General features: G+C 34.4%; 1 protein-coding gene across 3 annotated transcripts in view; it reads left to right on the forward strand.

Annotated features, from left to right (window-relative positions):
* LOC106666424 (protein vestigial) overlaps positions 1 to 18,049 on the forward strand; it is a 120,448-nt gene extending 102,399 nt beyond the window's left edge. For 2 of the 3 annotated variants that reach the window (XM_024229461.1, XM_014393616.2), the window contains exon 6: positions 17,442 to 18,049. In XM_024229461.1, the coding sequence (XP_024085229.1) occupies positions 17,442 to 17,491 (50 nt within the window). In that variant the 3' untranslated portion in view covers positions 17,492 to 18,049. Of the gene's footprint in view, positions 1 to 13,412; positions 13,509 to 17,441 lie in introns of all 3 variants that reach the window. The other variant, XM_014393617.2, reaches the window with a different exon arrangement.
* Positions 18,050 to 22,398: the final 4,349 nt, after the last annotated feature.

A 22,398-nucleotide genomic window follows, 5' to 3' on the forward strand; every position in this document is an offset into this window, starting at 1 on the left:
AGACATCCCTCTGGCATTCCCCTTTTGTAAACCACCCTGGTTTGATTTATGCCAGCTACACCGGGCTCCTTAATTAGACCCTTGACACACACACACATTACACTCAATCTTCGTATTAGCCCTGCTAAATTTATTCGCCTCGATTTGTACAGTTCTATAGTTAAACGCTGTAGTTATTACTCTTTAATTAGTAGGGGAACGAAGGTATTTATAATAGAGTCAGACCCTGTTGGTCTTTTCATATTTCATATTCCAACTTTTCGGTAAAACCTAATAAGCACGTAAAAAATCAACATCACACATCAAGTACGATTGTTAGTTTTAGTTTGAACAAATGTTAAATTTCGACTCAAAAAACTCAATTCGCCTAATCGAACAGGATAATTTCGAACTGGTCGAATAATGAAGAACGAGTAGGAATAAAATATCACCAAAGTGGACCAGCTCGGAATTCGATCCTCCTCCGATCTTTCACACTTTTTGAAATTATTTGCCAGCGTATTTCTCACAATTTGAATTTTGCCCATCGAAACTGGCTGACAGAATAAAACAGAATAGAAAGTGACAGATCCATAGACATTAACCGTACTTAATTTTATTAAGGAAACGAGGCAAAAACCAAGTGAAAATTGTTTATTCGCCTTTTGAGTACGAATTGATGACATGGGTCATAAACACGATGTGCACTTGATGGAGGAATTTTTATATAAACAGTTACACGATAAGGGTACGCCATTAGGGTTATCTAAGTACACGGACTTCACTGCGCATAAGCTTCCGGTGAAGTAAAGACTTATCCATTGGATGGGAACGCCGTTCTGGCCGATAAAGCCTAAACCAGGGATAATGGAGGCCGTCGGCAGGAAGAAAAAGGGTTGCCAGGAATCCAGATGACATTCCTCAACTTTTTATCCCTTATCGGACAATTGTAATTATTTAATGGGATAAATGGATATTAAGATTTTCAAATGGTTCATTAAGAATGGTTAAAAAAACGATGTGATCTCTACCTAACAGACCGATTATACTAATGCTTCGACTAATTTATACGTTAAATGGAAAATTTATCAAATAAACGACTACCCGAATGGTACTTTAACTTTTCTTCGACTTTTATTGTATTGTAATAACAATTCAAATTAATTATTTTTTACGATTGTGTCCTCTAGTGAATTTGAAATCTGTCGCCCAATATTATCCAAAATCCACAATATGCCCCAGTCCAAGGAGCTTTTTGAAATGATTTTCATGTTAAAAAGTTTCACAAAGTAAATACTAATTTCCACTAAGACCAAATGACATACTACGTACTAAGTCAAATAATGGATCCGAATATATTGACTATTACTATTACTTGTAAGAGAGGATAAAGTAATTATAATGTGTTTATAAATAGACCTCACTAGATTTTGTAGCCTAGATAAGATAATTCTGATATTCAACTAAGAAGCTAAAACTGTTGGTTGATGAGGTGCTGGGTTTTGAGTGGAATTGTTTAAGTAAAAGCTCAAAAACTGTCGAACATCGACAAGACACTTCAAAGCTTATTTGCAAAATTTACCCAGGAACGAAATGATTCTTAACAGCGAGAATGTGCGGACCACAGGCGAAAAGGCAGACATATTTGTCCGTGTTTGTACCTTGATTGGATTGTTTCAGAAAAGTGAGAATGATCTGATCAGATAAGATAGACCATTGATTGATGATGATTTACGTTTTAAATTAATGTTATTTGTATAAAAGCGAAAATATACGGACCAGCCCCAAGTCACTTCCAATGCCAAAAATTTGTCAAATTTTGAACCGTTGGAGAACGATTCATAAATACAAGAATGCGAAATATGGGAATCCGAAATTTTCCTAGCAAGCATCTGCTTTATGAACTACCGTAACAGTTTTGCAAAAGCGAGAATATACGGACCGATGTCGACAAGACACACACTTTGGAAAATGTCAGTTAAGGAGGATTCTAAAAAAACGAACGAATGAAACTGACTTGAAGAGTGTTGAATTTACAAGATTTTGCCACCTGGATAAGATATCACTTAAAAGCTAGAATGTGCGGACCAGCTACGACAAGACAGACTTATTTTTGACTTTATTTGTACAGCTTTAGTGCCTCGATTGAATCAATGCGGAAAAACAAGAATGAGCAGACCAGATATTTAACTTCTTCTGAAACCATTGATTGATGATGATGTAGGAATCTTGCCATATTGCGGTCAATACCATCGTACATGTAAACGGCAGAATATACCACTGACATCGCAGCACTCAATCATAATTGCAAGAATTTGTAGCAAAGGCGCACCGTTTCTGAAAAACGAGAATGTAGACCACAGACGACAAGGCAGATATATTTTCTGACCATATTTGTTCATTTGTACTGAACCGTATTTGTACATCTTTAGTCTTTATTCAGAAATCGTGAGATGCGGTCTGGTGTGATGTAGGTTTCAGAAAAATATTTTCTTTATCGTGCCAACGTTTCGATCTTTATTGAGATCATCTTCAGGGTGTTTGTCTTCTTATCTTGATTTCTGAATAATTATCGGTCGCTAATCACCACATCTTTAGTACGTTGATTGAATCGTTTCGAACGAGCGAGAATGGGCAAACCAGGTATCCTATTAACCTGATGATACCATTGACGATGTAGATTTAGGTTTTAGGGTAGATTTGTTGATGTAAAAGCAAGGATATACCGCCCAACCTCGGCAAGACAATTCAAAGCGGTTTGCGAATTGCTTAGCCAGGAACGAAATGATTTCGAAAAGCGAAAACGAGCGGACCAGCGACGACGGGCACTCGTATTTGTACAGCTTCATTGCCGAACGATCTTGAAATGCATGCATGCGAAATATGCGGATCATCAGATACCATGCTGAAGACTAGTCTTTTACAACCACTTAAGACTCTAAAATAGACTTTTGTAAAAGCAAGAATAATATACCATCCTTAAAAGGGAAAATGAGCCTAACAGAAACTCATCTATTCTGCTGAAATTATTGTTTGATATCACATAGTGCCTGAGGAATAACTATGTACCTTGATGTGAAAATATATGGACCAACGTCGAGAAGACACATGGCAGTTTATTTGAAAAACTTCCTCCAAAGATGAAACAAATCTAAAAAGCAAGAATATGCAGACCAGGTGCTGCCATAATCTGTTGAAATCATCTATTGGAAAATCTAGGGAATAGTTATGTATGTAAAAATCTAGTACAAACGGACCAGCATAGAAAAGTCACTTTGAAGCCATTGTCAAACAATTCTGAATGCCAGAATTCAAAATATCGCTACCGTTACGCTTTTGTAAAAGCGGAAATATACGGACTAACATCAACAAGACCATTGACAGTTGTTTTTCTAAATTTCCTCCTGAGGTGAAATGGTCCTGAAAATCGAGAATGAACGCGACAGATATTCGATTAACCTGGTGAATTCATTAACTGATGAGTGATGACATTGTAAAGGCGAGAATATACGGAACAGCTCAAGAAATTTCGTAGCATATTCGCAAAGTTGGAGCTGAAACGAATCAGAAAAGCGGGATTGAGAAGTTCATATATTCCCCTTAATGTTATCTTAATTCATTGACCGACCCCGATGTAAAAGCGAGAATGTGTGGACCTGATATTCAACTAACATGCTGAAATCATTGAATCATGATGATGTAATGTGAAGAGGATCAATCATTATTAAAAACGAGAATAAACGGACCGTCGTCCACATGTCACACGTATTTGCGATAATATTTTTATACCCATATGCTCAAAACATTGACTGAGCTCATAAACGGACCAAATTGACGACAAGACATTTCAATGTGGATTTAGAAAATTTTATCCTAAATGAAAACCGAGAATGAACCAGATACTCTTCTATTGTTGAAATCTTTCAGTGATGATGACGATGTAGTATATAGGATAAAGTTATTCATCCAAAAGCGAGTATAAACGGACCAACGTCCAGAAGATATTTCAATGTGCTTTTCCAAAATTTTAGCCAACGGTAAAACGTAAATGTGCGGACCAGATACGCTTTTACTGTTGAAATCATTCGCTGATGATGATGCTATAGTGCCTAAAGTATATTTATTTATGTAAAAGGGACGGCCATTCACTGATGATGACGATGTAGGGTCTAGGATAAACTTAAAAGCGAGTATAAACGGGCCAACGTCCAGAAGATATTTCAATGTGCTTTTGTAAAATTTCCCCTAAGGGTAAAAACTTACTGAAAAATATAGATGTCCAGACTAGATACTCTTCTACTCCTGAAATCATTGACTGATGACGATGTATTGTCTAGGATAAAGTGATTCATACAGCTAAGCTTAAATAATTAATTTATGGCGATATAGTTTCTAAGATAAAGCTATTTATGTAAAAGCGAGTAAATACGGATCATACAGTTCACAGCATATTTCCAAAATTTTATTCAAAACTGGAAAGATACTGAAAAACGAGAATGTGCGGACCAGATAATCTCCTTTTGCTGACATACTTCACTTATTATGACGTAGGCCCAGAATAAACTGATTCATTTAAAAGCGAGTATAAACGGACCAACGTCGAGAAGACATTGTAGGGCTTTTCCAAAATTTTAGAGAACGGTAAAAGTTTCCAAAAAACGTAAATGTGCCGATCATTTACTCTTCTACAGCTGAAATCATTCCCTGATGATATAATCCTTAGGGAATATTTATTTATGTCAAAGCGAGTATAAACAGACCAACGTTGGCAAGTCATACAAAAGTGTTTTTGAAAAATTTTAGCCAAGGGTAAAACGTTAATGGAAAAAAATGTGCAGAAATCATTGACTGGTGGCGACGATATCGTGTCTACGATAACGTTATTTAAAAGCGAGTATAAACGGACCAACGCCGACAAGACATCACAAAGAATATTTAGACAATTTTAGCCAAGGGTGAAACAATTCTAAAAAGCGCAAATATGAAGAACAGATGTTCCTCTAATATGCTTAATAATTAATTTATGACGAGGTAGGGTCTAGGATAAAATTATTCATATAAAAGAAAGAATAAACCGACCAACGTCCTCAAGAAACTTAAAAGTATATTTTCTCTAATCTGCTGAAATTATCGATTGGACGATGACGTAGTACCTCGTATTTAATGATTTATATAAACGCGAGACTATACGGACCAATGTTATCAAGTCACTTCGCTGAAGATTAGAAAAAGTTAGCCAAGGGTGAAACTTGTTCGAAAAACAAACTATGCGGGTACAGTCGACTCTTGATGTTCGAATTACCAAGAGAAAACGAAAAAAATTGTTAAAAGTTGAAATGCATTTTTCTAAGTGATTACTTAAATTGTACATATATAAAACATGTAGGATAAAGTTATTCATTTAAGAGAGAATATAAACGGACCAACGTCGAGAAGACATTTCAGTGTTTTCGCAAAATTTTAGCCAAGGGTAAAACGTTATTAAAAAAAATAAATGTGCGGATCACTCTTCTACTGCTGAAATCATTCATTCATTGACGATGATGTAGTGCCTTGTATGTTGTAGTACGAATCATACAATTCACAGCATATTTGCAAAATGTTATCCAAAAATGAAAAGATACTGTTACCAGATACTCTCTTTTTGCTGACATCATTCACCGATGATGAGGATGAAGTCTAGAATAAAGTTATTCATAAAAAAGCGAAAATATATCGACCAACGTTGACAAGAATTTCAAAGAATATTTGGACAATTTTAGCCAAATGTGAAACGATTCTAAAAAGCGAAAATTTGAGGAAGAGATATTCTTCTAATATCTCTAAATAATGTGTGACGAATGTCTGGGGTTTATGTATGTAAAAGCGAGAAAATTCGGACCCACGACGACAAATCATTTCATAGTGGACGGCATTTACTAACATTTGAACATTTTTTCCCTTACTATTCATTAACGGCTAAGTAGAGACTAACACTAGGGGATAGTTTCGTTGTAAAAGCGGAACTGTACGACCAAGGGCGATCCTCGGCAGAAAAGAACAAATCTCTCTATTGCCTTATTCACAATATAGTTTTTGTAATAATAAAAAATACATTTTTTTTAAATAGAGGTATTTGAGAACATAGTTTAGCTATAACAAGACTTGATTGCCCTTTGTTGGCAGTGATTATTTAAGACATTTAAGGGTAATCGATCATAGTAAAGCTGTGATTTTGTGGTCAAAGCCAGGTTTGTTTCAACCGAATTTTATCTGAGTATTTTGTTTTGTTGTCCTTGATAATAGATAAAGGGGCCGAGGATAGAAAAAAGGTTGTAGATATACAGTATACAGTGTTTGATACGTGGTGGGAGACGAGAGAGCCGCCGTGAGAACAAATAAGAAGGGAATAAAAACGTTGTATTTCTTTCGGTTTATGGTTTAAGATTTGATTCCTAGAAGGCATCCCTGGATCGCGGCGGTGTCCTTTTGATGTGTCCCGGATGAAAGGCGAGGATGAGGGCCGGCCTCACTGTAATTCCTCTCTCACTCCTCGTCCCGCTCCGTTTTTCCCTAATTTGGTGACCACTTCAATTTTTAATGGGCCCCGGGGAAAAAGTGGAATCGCCGACCCCCTCCTCAGAATAAGTCCTTATCGTAAATAATTTGAAATTGTACACTTGGACTTTGAAGGGAGTCGATTTTATCAATTTCAGAGGGTTGAGAAAGCAGTTGGCCGTTTGTACACTAATTGGATGTTTTTTAAATTAAATTTTTATTGCTTCCAACGTACAAATTGTCTCTAAGGAAAAAAATAACTTATCAAAACACCTGATTAATTTTCGAACTACATTTGACCGATAGACTTTTAAAATTGCATCTCTTAGCATTTATCTGTTAAAACTCTATTATCGTTTTAATTATACAATTTCTATGTTCTATGATCTACTCCTTCTATGCTGAAAATCGTAAAAAATAGAGTCAAAGAACTTTTGTTAAACGAGCAAAATCCTAGTGTGTATTACTGAAGGGAATAGCTGATTTTAAAAAATGCTGACAATTCGTTTAAACTTGGATAACAAATTTAGTTTCAGTTCGTTTTCAAAGTATTGAACGTCGAGTCAATTTACTAAACATTCTTGGTTTAAAATGTCGAATTGAATTAAAAGGAACAGTCAAATAATTTGTACATGTCATTTCTACATACCTTTTTCAATAATATGCAGAAATAAACGTTGTAGAGGATTACATTTCCTTTGAAATTAACACTTTTAAAACATTCTAGGCCTCATACAAATTGAGATAAACAGCCATTAACAAACCATTTGTCATTTTTTAAAAATTATGGTTTTATTTCGTCTTCTAAAGCTTTACATGTACCAAAAAGTTGCTTTTTTGCAAATTAAAACACAAACCAGAGAATGAATTCATAATTTATTATAAAAATGAGAGAGATAGGTAGATTGTTAGAGAAATAGATGGATAGATAGATAGATGGATGGATGGATGGATGGATGGATGGATGGATGGATGGATGGATAGATAGATAGATAGATAGATGGATGGATGGATGGATGGATAGATTGATGGATGGATAGATTGATAGATGAATGGATAGATAGATAGATAGATAGATGGATAGATTGATAAATAGATGGATAAATAGATAGATAGGTAGAAAGATAGATAGATAGCTGGATGAATAGTTAGATGGTTGTATTGATAGATGGATAAATAGATAGATCGATAGATGGATGAAGAGCTGGATAGATGGATAACTGGATGGTAGAATTAAATTATTAATTATTAAAATCAAATTCTTACAAATTTACAAAGCCTAATATATGCTGAGATAATCAGGGATAAACCATTTGTCTAAAAACCTATGGTCTTTGTAAAAATCTCTTCCTTGTTGAAAATAAAATATTACCAACAATTTAAGTAAAACGTTAAATTATATAACGAGAATAAATTAATTATTACTGCTCTAACAGGATTCTTTTCTTCTACCACCCCTGAATCAAGGAACCGCTGGCAAAATTCTTGCCCCTATCATTTCCTGGAGGTATTTATTTTGAAGAAAAAAATATAGAAGAGAATAAGATAGAGTCATTCCTTACGATGTTTACTTAGCCACCCTTTTGAAAAAGTTAATAGTTTCTTAAGTATGTCTTAAGTAAAAAAAGTGTAAATATTCGTTAAACGAAAAACTACTGGAGTGGAAACTGTTGAGTGTATTGGAATGTGCATGAATAAGCCAATGTATAAAGACAGAGGGGTACAAAAGAGAGGAAATACAATACATAAAAAGGTAAGAGGTACAGGTAGAAAGGACGAGATTGATAGACAAAAACTGAAAAGAGATAGAGAAAGAGTGATAGTAAAAGGAAAGATAGAGAGAGATAGATAGATAGATAGATAGATAGATAGATAGATAGATAGATAGATAGATAGAGAGAGAGAGAGAGAGAGAGAGAGAGAGAGAGAGAGAGAGAGAGAGAGAAAGGTAGGTAGATAGATAGATAAATAGATAGATAGAGAGACAAATAACTTTTAAAAAATCGTGTTCTAATGTCAGCCCAAGGATTCGTGCAACGATGCCCGTGCAATCAAAAACCGCCAAAAGAAGATTAAATTAATTTAATTCTTTAAAACGTTTATTTAGTCATATTTCTGAAAAACGTTAGTAGTTTCTGAGATACATATTTGCGTAAATATATGAGAAAAAACATGTTCGATGGTAAAAAGTGACTGATCACGCAGCTATTTCATCCAATTTAAAAATTCTTTCTGTAAGTTTTTTGAAAGCAGAAAGACAGAATTTTCTCTCCCTGACTCTCTCTTTTTCGTTGTTTGTGTGTTCATCAATCTTACGTTCTATCTGTACCTTTATGTAAATATGTACGCTCTTTTCTTTCCAATGTGTTTCTGCTTTGGTTCATACAATTATCTCTAGATTTTTAGGTTTAACGAATATGATTGAAAATCAGCAGAAAACAATTTATAAAATTGAAAAAGCCAAGGTTTTTTTTCTACATCTTTGTAAATAACTCAGAAGCTATTAACTTATATCAAAAACAAGACGAAGTAAAAATTGTAAGGAATTAAATATACTTTATTATGAATGCCTTTAAAACTTTGTAAGCCTAATAGAGTCCATTTGTCCCAAAAAAGCATGATATTTGGAAAAACCTCTCCTAAAGGCAAAAAATAAATTGCTCCCAACAAATTTAAAAAAAAAGTAAAACTATATTTAAAATAATAATAAAAATTAATCTTAAGCTTGTGAAAGCGTGAGAGTGCAACGCCCATTTGGTTTAAAAACCTATGATCTTTGGGAAAACCTTTTCTAAAGCCATACGAGTAAAATAAATTGCTAACACCAAATAAAAGGAAAACATCAAAAACGTGATTAAATTAATTATTATTATTTAAAATAATATAAAGATTAAACCTAACCTGTTCTAAGTCTGTTTAAAGGACTTCGCGATTACCACTCCTGAACGCAGTATATATTCATTTCATGGAGGAGTTTAGTTTAAAGGTTATTCTTAACATTTTACAACGTTGACTAGTCACACTTTTCTCTAGTAATGTTAATTTTTCGAAAGCAACTTGAAGGGACTTGAAGTATGGAGTTCAATGGGAAGATGACCTGCAATAACGAGTACGTACTGTTTTGTATGCCAAGGTGATGGTCAAGCGGCACTTGGCTACCCACTGCATACATTTTCTAGCATTTTTTATACAGGGTGTCCTTTTTAGATGGTAGAGATGAATTTCGCTTGAACCAATGACGCTATAAAAAAGTGTTTAAAATTTTTTAGTCTATTTTCGAATTTTTATATTTTTTGGAGAAAGCACTGCTTTTTGATTGTGGTGGTACTGCGCGTCGTACCAGTTGTGTCCGAGGGATTTCCTGATAGCCCTAAAAAATTTATTCGTGTTGCTAGCAATATGAGGAAATTCGGATCAGTTGCTGTTCCATCACCAAAAAAACCGGTAGCGTAATTTCGACGAGGAGATGATTATTTTACTGTATGTTTGCGAAAGTCGGAATTCCTCTCTCATAAATGTTAGAAGGGTTTTAGGTTTTTCGAAAAATAAAATTACGGATGTACTCAGATCTTACAATTTTAAGCCGTATCGTTCTCATCTTGTCCAGGGACCTCTGATTATGACAGGCTGAAGAAAACGTTCTTCCATGCATCCTATGGACTGATGAATCCAAGTTCACCTCTAACGGCATACTAAACCGTTGAAATTTTTGAACGTGGGCAGAGGAAAATCCTAGAATTTCGTACTCTTGTCATCATCAGGTGATACACATTATCAACGTTTGGTGTGGACTTCTCGGAAATAAATTAATTGGGCCTTATTAATGGTGCTCAGTTCCTCAATGTTTTGAGGGAGGTTTTACCAACGCTATCCTCTGCAACAACGACAAATAATGATTCTTCAGCTTGATGGATGCCCCGCACACAATTATTTGCTCGTGAGAAGTTATATGAATCGTCGCTTCCGGAATAGGTGAAGTGACTCCATTTGAATATTTTCTGTGGGTCCATTTAAAAAACAGTGCATACGCCAATCAAAACCCGGCAACATCAGTTGAAGAACTGCGGCAAAGGATAGAAAATGCTTTCAATACATCTTCCCTGACTCTATCGCTCTGAGCACCGGTGATAAGTGGTTAAAAAGAATAAATCTTTGCATCTTTCGAGTTCGAACTTGAAACGTAATTCAACCAAATGACTGCTTTAATTCAAACTTTTTGCCATAACTTTGTCATTTTTTGACCAATTTATAATCCGATTACACCATTGTTTTCACCGTAGGAAATCCTTTAAAAAGATGTGTCAGGATGTATAGGGTCGAAATTGAAATTTTGAAGTTGAAGTGGGCCTGAGGTCCCTGATCGATCCGAGGAATTCGGATTTTCTCAAACATGCGAAGACTGGAAATTCCAAATGTTCTAAGTACCTTCTGTTATTATTTTCAGGAAAGCAATAAAACTGCGTAAGTCAAATGGTAACTCAAACACTTTGAATTGAAATGAAAAAATTGAAATGTATTTTATTGGTAATATAGGAGTATATTCTTCCGCAGGTAGTGCAATGAAAAACAAAAACAAACTCCTTAATATGCAAAAAAATAATAAATTCCAAAACGGCACATAGAACTGTTTGAATGAAAACTGTATTGATACATAGAACATGGTAAACCTAAATAATTTAATAAATGAAATTAACGTATAAAGATAAATTAAAGTTTTAATTATTTAGAATGTTTTGGTAATAGTTTTTAGCAGTTTCTGGCAAAAAATCCTACATGACAGAGAAATATTTTTTCTTGCCATCCGACAGGAATGGTTTCTGAATCAATGACATACACACTTTTTTACTATCATCAAGTTTAGCCCATTTTTTCCATAAGTCTTTATTATTGAATGAGGAATTGCACTGGATAAAACCTGGATCATCTTTGCACACTTTTATCATAGTAGCCTTCCCCTGTAACGTAGCTAATGCCAGAGCATTTTGTAAATCTGTCAGAGTGAAACCGACTCTTTTAAATAATGGCGAAGTCTTGATCACATGATAAAACGCTATGACCGCTTATTAGAAATTTCTTAGCAATCTTTTCAAAACGTCCAAGTGTACCAAAAACGTCATTAAAAAAATAAGGGTGCGGTTTTTATTTTGGCCTGCACAATTATCTGACCACATAACCAGTTTCTGCCGAAAATGTCATATGAATTCACTAGACGAAAAATGCAGGATACAATTTCTGATTCTCCAACTGGCTGATACGCCATGACACATGGAACCTTTGGAAAAATCACACGTCCCATACTTAGACCAGTGCCATCTATGACAAACGCGACAAACCACTTTTTAACGAGGTTATTAGAGTTATTGGCGATGGCACATAGAACATATTAAGAAAAAACTATCAGTTTTGAGGAAACTGGCACTTGCTAAACGTACTCACTAAACAGCAGACATTTCTACACAAGAACGGGCACTCTCAACACGGCACAAGAATGACACAATTACGCAGAAAACAAACACTTTGAGCCCTGAAGATGATCTCAATAAACATCGAAACGTTGGCATGATAAGGAAAATGTTTTTCTGAAACCTACGTCACACCAGACCGCAACTCACCATCTCCAAATAATCATTGACTATGTGGTCATTAAACACCACACATTTAAAATTAATCTTTTTTATGTAAGGTTTTGGTTGAAATGAAAAAGTTAGTGCCACGAGGGGGATTCGAAGTCTCGATAGCTCAAGTGGTAGAGCATCCCGCTCGTGGCATTAACTTTTTCATTTCAACCAAAACCTTACATAAAAAGATTAATTAATTGAAAGAAGTAATTTGGACAACAGCCCACTAAATATAACGGATCCTTTAAAATGATGTGTCAGGATGTATACGAAGTATGTATATGAAGTTGAACTGGGCCTGAAACACCTTGTAAAATTTTTCTCCAAAAAACGGTAAAAATTTGAAACTAGACGAAAAAAATATTAAAGGCGTATTTTTGGTTTTTCTGATATGACATTGGCTCAAGAGAAATTCAACTGGGCCATCTAAAAAGGACATCCTGTATAGTCTACTGGCATTGCTGCATTTATCTTTGCTTTTTTTTTATTTCCCTCGTCTTTCTGCTCTTGCTTTCTTTATATATGTGCTATAGACTATAACTTAATGAGCTTGTTGCCAGTCATGTAATGAATACACAACTTGGAAGTTTTATGATGCCGGTGGTCTTTGGTGGTTCGGCCGTTCATCCGACGAATTGGCAACGCGCAAAATACGACCTTCACCCAGGATTCGGGGTTGTTTTGAAATACTCAGTACCAAACTGTGGAATACCAGGTTTTTGAGGGAGTTGGATGGAATTTCTCTCATTGGATGGATAGCTGCCGAGTGGGGAACGAGCTGTAGGAGTGGCCCAGGAGAGCCAATGGGGAAAACTTGACCACATCGATCCCTCCGGGGGGCCACCGAGTCCCCTCCTCGTCGAACCCCGTCCAGGATAATAATTCTCCCTTTTTATTATTTCTTGGAATCCCTTTATTTAGGGGCTGGGGCCTGTTTCACCAGGGAAGGAATCCCGATTGATTTTATTTCCCTGTGCTCTATCAAAAAAAAAAAAAAAACTCACAGGAGAGGAAAACGATATCTGAAATACACTATCGGCCTATTTTTGTTAAAATTTTATACTACTGAGGAATATGCAATGAAATACTTTAAAATACTCAGGACGAACGACTCGAATATTTTTAAAAAAATAATCGCATTTTCTGCAATCAAATGTACCGGTTTCCATCTCGGCGTTTTTTCCACTTTTCTTTTCCTCCTTTTCACCGGATCACACCTGATAATAATTTAAAAAAAGGAAAACAATGAGGATATTAACCGGGGACGTTTGATTTCAGAAAATGAGTACCGTGGAAGCCTCCGCTCCCATATGTCTTTATATTGACGAAGCTGAAATCAAAACCCGAGGCGAGACTAACAAGACGTTTTCTAAGGTTAGAATAATAATAATTCTTATAATATTACGGTTAACTAATTAATTTAAACTTTTATAATCAAATTAATAGCATTTTTATTACTATGTCTCACCCATGACTAATTTTAAATCACACGGAATGTTAATAAATACACTTACTAATAGACTAACACTAATAATTTTTGGCCCTGGTATATTTTTAAGTTGGTGGTGATTTGGAAACCTTCTTCTTCTTCTTGTGCTTTCCTCGTACTTATTATTTTGGCCTGTCTGTCCTCGCTGGTTAAGTCTGACGCGTCTCCGATGAATGCAGCAAAATTACGTCCTATCGCGCCATACCAATTTAAAATTACAGGGAATCTGGCTAAAGACACTATGAAAAATTAATTTAAAAATAAACCGACAAATAGTAAGTTAGATTTAATATAAACTTCTCAAAAATGAATAGGGGGATATTTGTAATTTATTCTTATTGTATTAATTTTAATTAAATTAACCAATATAAGTCAGTTGGATAAAACAAAATAGAAAATACAAACCAAAAACATCCTTATGAAATTATTGACAACTTTATTAATAGTATGCCTAACAGGTGCACAGAGGACATTACACACGGTATTGTTTAAAAAAATTATTTTGCCCAATAAACAAAATTATGGAATTGAAACATTTAATATTGTTATTTTTCAAAAGCCCGTCATTAAATTTTAATGCAATTTATAATACAAATAAAATAAAAATGCAAGGGAAATTAAATAATACAAAAATGGCAAAAACCCTATTTTTTGAGCAGTTTATATCAAGAGTAACAACATGGAATTTGACTAGAAAAGTTTACATTCAAAAAATTAAAAAACGTAAATACATAAATGGATGTAAGCTTCTACTTTAGTACTTCTACTTTTTGAAAATTATTTTGAGAAAATAAATACGCACTAAGATTGTTTGATGTGATACAAATAAAATTGTATGTTATTCTATTTTATTTTTCATAAATTTTCATTGGTTTTATTTACAATTAAACAAATTTATCAAAAGCGAGAGAGCTTTTGCCAAAAAAAGTCTAAATTCTGCCAATATAGGACATATTTTTCATCGTAAGGTGGTCAAAGATTTGAAACTTTTCATAAACCGTACTTGTTTAAATACATTAATTCACATGTTAACTTATTATTATGACGCCTTGTAAATTTAAAATTTGAACGAAATATTTTCTGATGCTCTCTGCGCGAGGCGTATAAAACGGAAGTTTGAGGGTAAAAAGAAAGAATTCTTGGGGTTTAAAACTGGATATTTTCGCATGAAAACGAATGAACCGAACCTAATTAGAAAAACGAAAAAATTGAATTGGTGTTTTATAAAGACGGGAGTGAGGAAGATCACATTAGGATTGGTCTTGGCGTAAACAATACCTGATTTTTTGTCCAAATAAGACCTACCGGTTTTTAATACATTCAAAAACTAAATTTCTTGTTAATAAAACACAAAAAGAACAGATTCATTACTTATTCAAAGGTTCCATCTGCTGTTTATATTGTTAAAATCCGTCCAGTAGCATTTTCTGTCAAATCATAACCTTTGCGCCAGCATAATTTTAAATTCGTAAGTTTTGAAGTTGCCATAAAAGCAGAAAATCTTTATTAATACCTGATTTTTGTTTGATCAACTTTTTTTTATATATTCGTTGTGATTAGGCCATAATTTTGAAGTCGGGTAAAATAATCAATAAGACCTATTTGTCCTTAGTAGTGTCGACATCCTGTGACATATTCGATGCAAATCTATATGTTATCTTCAAAATAAATGGCCCAACAATTGATCAAAAGTAAAATTGATCCATAACACGATACAAAACCCAAAAGCGAAATTAATTAAGACCACGTTGTGAGATAACGTTTCCTTTTGTGTACCACTTATACACGAACTAAAAAAAAAATATTTAGTAAAACGGTATTATAAGTTCATAGTCATAGCAGTGGTAAAGTTTTAATTTACAGAAAATACACATTGAAAATAACAAAATGTTAATAGAGAAAATACTCTGCGTTCTATTTTCAAAATTAGCAGTCTTGTATAATTAAAGTTATTGTACAGAGTGATTCACTGTTCGTACGTCAAAGTTCAGATGCTTCTACACCTCAAATGGTACAAAAAAGTTTGTATGAACTTACTTACTTGATGAAGTCACTTTTTACTAACTCCTATTCTCAACCCTTTAGCATATATTCAACATTTCATATTTTTCCATTTACGTTTTACTGGTCAATTGACCAAGTTACTTCTTTCAATTAATTGTTCTTTCTATATAAGGTTTTGGTTGAGATAAAAAAATCAGTGTCACGAGCGGAATTCGAACCCACGACTAATCACGATAGCTCAAGTGGTAGAGTAGCGGCGTATTTAGCCGAAGGTCGTGGGTTCGAATCCCGCTCGTGACACTGACTTTTTATCTCAACCAAGACCTTACATAAAAAGAATAATTAATTGAAAGAATTTTATATTTTCTTCAACTATCTGAGATTTTTGTAATAAATCTACTCGTAGCTCTTGAACTATTGATTTTTTGAGAAATTAAAAAAAATCGCTGAGAGGGTTAATTTTTTTAAAGCCGCCTTTATAGAACTTTTTCAATTTTTCAACACTGAATCTTTGAAAAATTGCTTTAAAATTTGTAAAAAAGCTCAATTTTCAAATTCATTGGTAAAAAACCACGATAGAGCTTGGCAAATTTCATAACTTTTTTCATTTCATAAACTTTTTAGCAGTATACTTCTTTCTTTGATTACATCGAACCAAAATGGAGACATTTTATGCTAAATGCTAAAAAAAAATGGTGACTGTGTGAAAAAAGGGGGAGTGAGATTAATCTAGTTAATTTAATCTTTCGTCGCGCTCAAAATTTATTTCCCAATTTTAACTGAATAAAAAACACAAAAAGTACTATGTAAGCAAACATTTTGCCACCTCTTCCTTCTCTCTTCTTTGCCGATGATTGATTATAAACCTTGATTGTTTTATAAAATTATAGAACAATAGATCTTGTCAGGTAGAGGTGCAAAAAGCCTTGTGGCCAACTCTTTGTCCCTATCCCTAGTAGCGTAATGAAGCTCAAAATGCGATTTTATTGTTTATTAATCTTTTGATGTAAGGGTTTGATTGAAATGAAACAGTTTGTGCCACGAGAGGGATTCGAACCCTAGACCTTCGGCTAAATACGCTGTTCTACGACTATAATTCCCGGGTTCGAATCCCGCTCATGGCACTAACTTTTTCATTTCAACCAAAACCTTACATAAAAAGATTAATTAATTGAAATAGGCCTATTGAAATTCGGTCAATAGGCCACTAAATATAATGTTGTCGTTTATCTTTATTTGTTATTTTAATGATTATTTTCTAATTTATTTTTTTACCATGTGCGTGTTGAAACTGTGTTTCTAATAATAAATCAACGTTTGTCGAAATTTTTACACGGATTGTTTTCTGATTTTTGTCAGAAAAAACCCGTGGAAAATGATAAGTGTTTTTTGTCCCTCTTTCCGCAGGGTCTGAATAGGGGTGGGAAATGATAAAACTTATTAAGAGGGTGTACCTTTCAATTTTCCAGGAGAGGGTGGCCCCGAGGAATTCCAGCAATTCCCCTCTCACTTATTACTGGGGGAAATCTCCCGCCAAATTGCGTCCCTCAACCAATTCGGAGAGAGAAACCATGTGTGGACAATTACCACGGCCTTAATTCCAACCCATTATTTACAAAAGAAACGCGTTATTAATATTTAAAATGCGTTTAAGTAATAGGCAAGGCCGTAAATTGTCCCAACAGGGGGAGGTTCTAATTACGGAAAAAGTAAAACACTCTTTAAATTCTTACCCAGGCTGATAATTTATAACAATTTCGTCGTACAAAAAAAGACAAAAAAGAAAAGACTAATGAGAAATTTTCTCTTTTCAGGTCTGGAACCGCAGGTTCAGGAGAGCTCCAAAGATCTTTACTGGTTCTGAGGCCGAGGATGGCCGTAAAATAAACTCGCCATAAAATACAAATATATATATATAAAAAGTCATTAATAAGTGATAAAAGACAATGTGACTGCTAAAAGAAAACCCCTCCCGCGCCATACCCTGAAGCTGCTCTTTGCCAGAATTACCAGAAAAGCTTCCGACATGTTCGAATATTTGTTCAATTTTTTATTTTAATATATTTAAAAAAAAAGTTGAAGCAAAAATGTAAATAATTCCACTTCTTTTATTTTCGTTTAACAAGTGCATATTTTATAAACTGGTTTGCATTGATGTTAATTCTAAAAATGCTTGCTCGAGCCGTGTTTAGGGAGGGACCAAGATATTAAATTAAATTTCTGAGATATTGTACGAAAGAGAGAGAGAGTGTGAGTGAGAGGGTTTGTAGCAGTGAGGATTTACCTAATCCCAAGGATGGATAAGAAAAGAAACAGAAAAACCTTTTGTTGTATATTAACGTTTTAGCTTTAGAATAGGCCATGTGCAATGTATAAAGTATTTAGTTTAAGATAAATTAAAGTCTACTGTTATTGATTTGTACTTTGTTGTGTTTAATTGTTCTTTCAACCTTGTGCCTCTTAAGTTTAACACCGGATACTTTCAGATTGATAAGAAAACAGAAGTTTACGTTTAGTTTTCTGAGCGATTTCAAGTCAAAGTTAAAGGTAAGTGAAGTTTTTTATTTCAATTTTACAAAAACGATGAAAAACAACAACAAACCTTCACCCATATAATTCAACATTTATTTACCCAAAAACCCCGAAATAGTGCACAGAAATGTATAAAAAATGACAAATAATATACTGGGTGTCCCAGTTCGTTCTGACGAAACTCAGTAGAATCGATTGTACTCTTCGTTTGGAGGAAAAAATGCTCAGGAGGAAATTTTCGGAAATTTCTCTATTTTGAAGATATTCGTCAATTTAGGTTTTTTCAATTTTTCTCTACCTTACCACATAAAAACGCTTACAACTTCCAAAATGTTGAGACTACAACAAATCCAATTACACCATTTGAAAGAACGCTAAATTTGCTGTAAGATACTTCTATTTGCAATAATCTGAATGACATAAAATGTTAGCCAATATCAGTTGGAACATGTCAAAATTACAAAATTTAAAATTTTGGTCATGATTGCACGTTCTACTGAGGTTACAAAAAAATACCTACAACTTGTCAAATTTCACAAAAACTTCTTCATCTAATATGCTTTACGTTGATATATCCAGGTTTTTAAATAACGTTCTAGTAGAGTTGAAAAATAACAATTGAATGTTCGAAAACGTGAGCTAAGGTAAATTTGAAGGGGGGGTAGAAATAAATCAATTAGAACTCGCTTTGTAAAATAAAAATGACACATCTGTAATCTCACAAAAACCATACCAGAAAGCTTCATACAATAAAATGCAATGGTTCTTCTTGTAGCAAGCACCTAACAACAAAGGAGGAACTTTTCAGAGGAAATGCTCAAAGTGTTTTCCCTCTTCTCGAATGCATAACTGACTTTCTGAATTTCTACCCCCCCCCTTCAAATTTACCTTAGCTCACGTTTTCGAACATTCAATTGTTATTTTTCAACTCTACTAGAACGTTATTTAAAAACCTGGATATATCAACGTAAAGCATATTAGATGAAGAAGTTTTTGTAAAATTTTACAAGTTGGTATTTTTTTGTAACCTCAGTAGAACGTGCAATCATGGCCAAAATTTTAAATTTTGTAATTTTGACATGTTCCAACTGACATTGACTAACATTTTATGTCATTCAGATTATTGTAAAGAAGTATCTTACAGCAAATTTAGCGTTCTTTCAAATGGTGTAATTGGATTTGTTGTAGTCTTAACATTTTGGAAGTTGTAAGTGTTTTTATGTGGTAAGGTCGTGAAAAGTTGAAAAAACCTAATTTGCCGAATATCTTCAAAATAGAGAACTTTCCGAAAATTTTCTCCTGAGCATTTTTTGCTCCAAACGAAGAGTAGAATCGATTCCCTGAGTTTCGTCAGAAGGAACTGGGACATCCAGTATATAAAACGTTAGAAGTAATATATGGTCAGATATATTCCGAAATAAATCGAGTTCAGTTCATCTTGAAAAAGTCAAGTGTGCATGAGAGAGAAAGAGAGAGAGAGAGTGAGAGAGGGAGAGGTGAGTTAGACGATGGAATATAAAAATAAGTAGAAGAGACAAAATAAATGTAGAAAGATTTATAAATAGACCTAGATAGGTGAATAGATAGATGTATAGAAACATGATGATGATGAACGCTTTATTTACCAATCACACAAGATTTGGTCTCAAGGACCATTCTTACATCTACTGTGAAATACAATGGTTACTAATTTTACTCTACTTCTAATTTATTAAACATTAATTACTTCGAATAACCTTATTTTTGTGGTCAATATGTTACATTGAACTACGCATCTGTTTACTTCAAATTGCCTATTGAAATAAATGTTCTAATTTACAGAATAATTGACCAATCAAAAAGTAAATTACTAATAAAATAAGTGAAGAAAAATACTTTTTCAGTACAAATCATGAATTATAAATTGCCAATATAAATCTAGAAATACAACTTGTAGTCACTAAATAGTAATAAAAAAATTAGAACAAAAATAAACAACAAAAGAAGTTAATTTAAGACAGTGAATTTTTAGCATCAGTCATAACTTGATAAGATGGGACTTTGAAGACTATTCTAAAAATCTTTGATATTTTTACATAATTTTATGTGTGCTCGGTTCCTCGAAAAAGTTTTGTTAATTATTGACCTATTAAAAGTTTTGGTTTTGTGCATAACCACTCGCAGACGGTAGTTTTCAAACCTAGTATCTCTATCATGAATTTGAGACATATACTTAAATTTCACATATAGATATTTTGGTTTTTGAAATTTTAAAATCAAGATAGATTGTAATAGATTGAATCTTTAATTTTGAGAAATTTAAGTTAGGAAAACTTGTTATATGTACTACATGTATACATAACATATATCTCTAAACATGGAAAGAGAGAGAGAGAGAGAGAGAGAGAGAGAGAGAGAGAGAGAGAGAGAGAGAGAGAGAAAGAATTGAAGAATGGTTTATAAAAATGAGTAGAAGAGACATAAATAAAGGTAGAAATATTATAGATAGATCTATATAGCGGAATAGATAGATAGATGTATAGAAACATGGATAGAGAATGAGTGAGAAAGAGCGGAGTGACAGAAAGAGTGAGAGAGAAAAAGTGACAAGGACGGAGAGAGATAAAATACGTTAGCTGTTAGAGTATGAAGCACAAAAAAAAGTAGAAGAGAAATAAATAAATACATAAATATTTAAAAATAGATATATAGTTGGTTAGATAAATAGAAAGATATAGCTAGAGAGAGAGGGTGAGAGAGTATAAAATGAATTTCATTGTTACAGGCTAAAACTAAAAGTGCATAGAAGAGAAATAAATGAATAAAGAGGATGAAAAAAATTTTTTATTCAGTTCTTTTGTCTTCGACTGTAATCGATGCGACCCGACGAAAATCTGGACAGTGGGGTTCGCAGAGCGTCGGGTAGGTTAGCGCGGCATAGCATCGGGTAGATGTGCACGGGGGTAATGCAACCTTATGGAAAATCGGAGTTTGGATTTGCGTCGGGTAGCATCGGGTAGATGTGCACGGGGGTAATGCAACCTTATGGAAAATCGGAGTTTGGATTTGCGTCGGGTAGCATCGGGTAGCATCGGGTAGCGTCGCATGGCGTAGCATCGTGTTGTGTTCCTTGGCTTTAGGAAGAGAACGGGGGATACAATAGCCCTCAAAGGGCGCAGTATATTACACCCCGACTATTACATCTACATCTACATCTACAAGTGTGTGAGTATGGGCATGTATGTATAGTTGGTAATGAGAGTGAGAAAGTAAGATAGAGCGAGAATCAGTGCGCGCGTGTGTGCCGTGCGTACGTTCGTGTTTTTAAGGATTCCGTTTTTAGTCTTGTTTATTTTATTTGGCCAGAATTCCAATTTGTGTCGTTAAAACGCAAGGTGATATGCCTCACTTGCGGACCTTTTTTCCCATTATTGATTTCGTATCATTCAAGATCATCCAAAAAGGGTCTTCTATCATATATTCAATATTTTTTTTCCCCATCAACCTCCCCGCCTTCCCAAGGGAGACCCCATACCGGCGGACCACGGCCACTAAACTAATTCAAATGGGATGCAAGTTTAGAAGATCTTATTGAGCTTAACGTCTTCCTTCGACCTTGCCCTGAAAGGGAAGACCCAAGGAAGAAGGGAAATTTTTTTTCTTATTATTAATTTATCTAATCTAATAGGTCTCCCCCTTGCTGGTTAATCCTTTTGAATACACTTTCTAATAAATACAATATTTTAATAAATAAATAACAATTATGGGTACAAGGAGTAACCAGCCCGGAATTAAAAGTTCAGGGAAACGCTAAGATCTAACAAGTAACTTATCATAGGAAGAAAAAGAAGAAAAAAGAAAGAAAGAAAAAACTAATCAGGTACTTTATCCACTATAGCTCGGCTAACAGGCTTGAGGACCTCAAACGTCCTCTTTTCTTTAACCAGTTCGTTGAGGGTCGGTGGCCAAGTGTGGCGGAAGAGGAGCTTTAGTGGTTCCCTCACACTCTCAAGGAGGGGGCAGTTGAATAGTCTGTGTTGGACACTGTCATCAACTCCACAGTCGGGACACAGTGGACTGTTAGCTCTACAGAATCGGTGCAAGTAGGCGTTGAAATTTCCGTGACCTGTCATTATTTGTGTGATCCAGAAATCTGGTTGAAACCACTTTGCTCTTGCTCGGTCCTCAATACTGGGTAGAAACTCGTGGGTTAACCTTCCCTTGGTGCTCCTGTCCCATCTTTCCTGCCACAAGTTGTCT

The sequence above is a fragment of the Cimex lectularius genome, unplaced genomic scaffold (assembly GCF_000648675.2).
Source record: "Cimex lectularius strain Harlan isolate CLEC.00 unplaced genomic scaffold, Clec_2.1 scaffold236, whole genome shotgun sequence".
Classification (NCBI taxonomy): Eukaryota; Metazoa; Arthropoda; class Insecta; order Hemiptera; family Cimicidae; genus Cimex; species Cimex lectularius.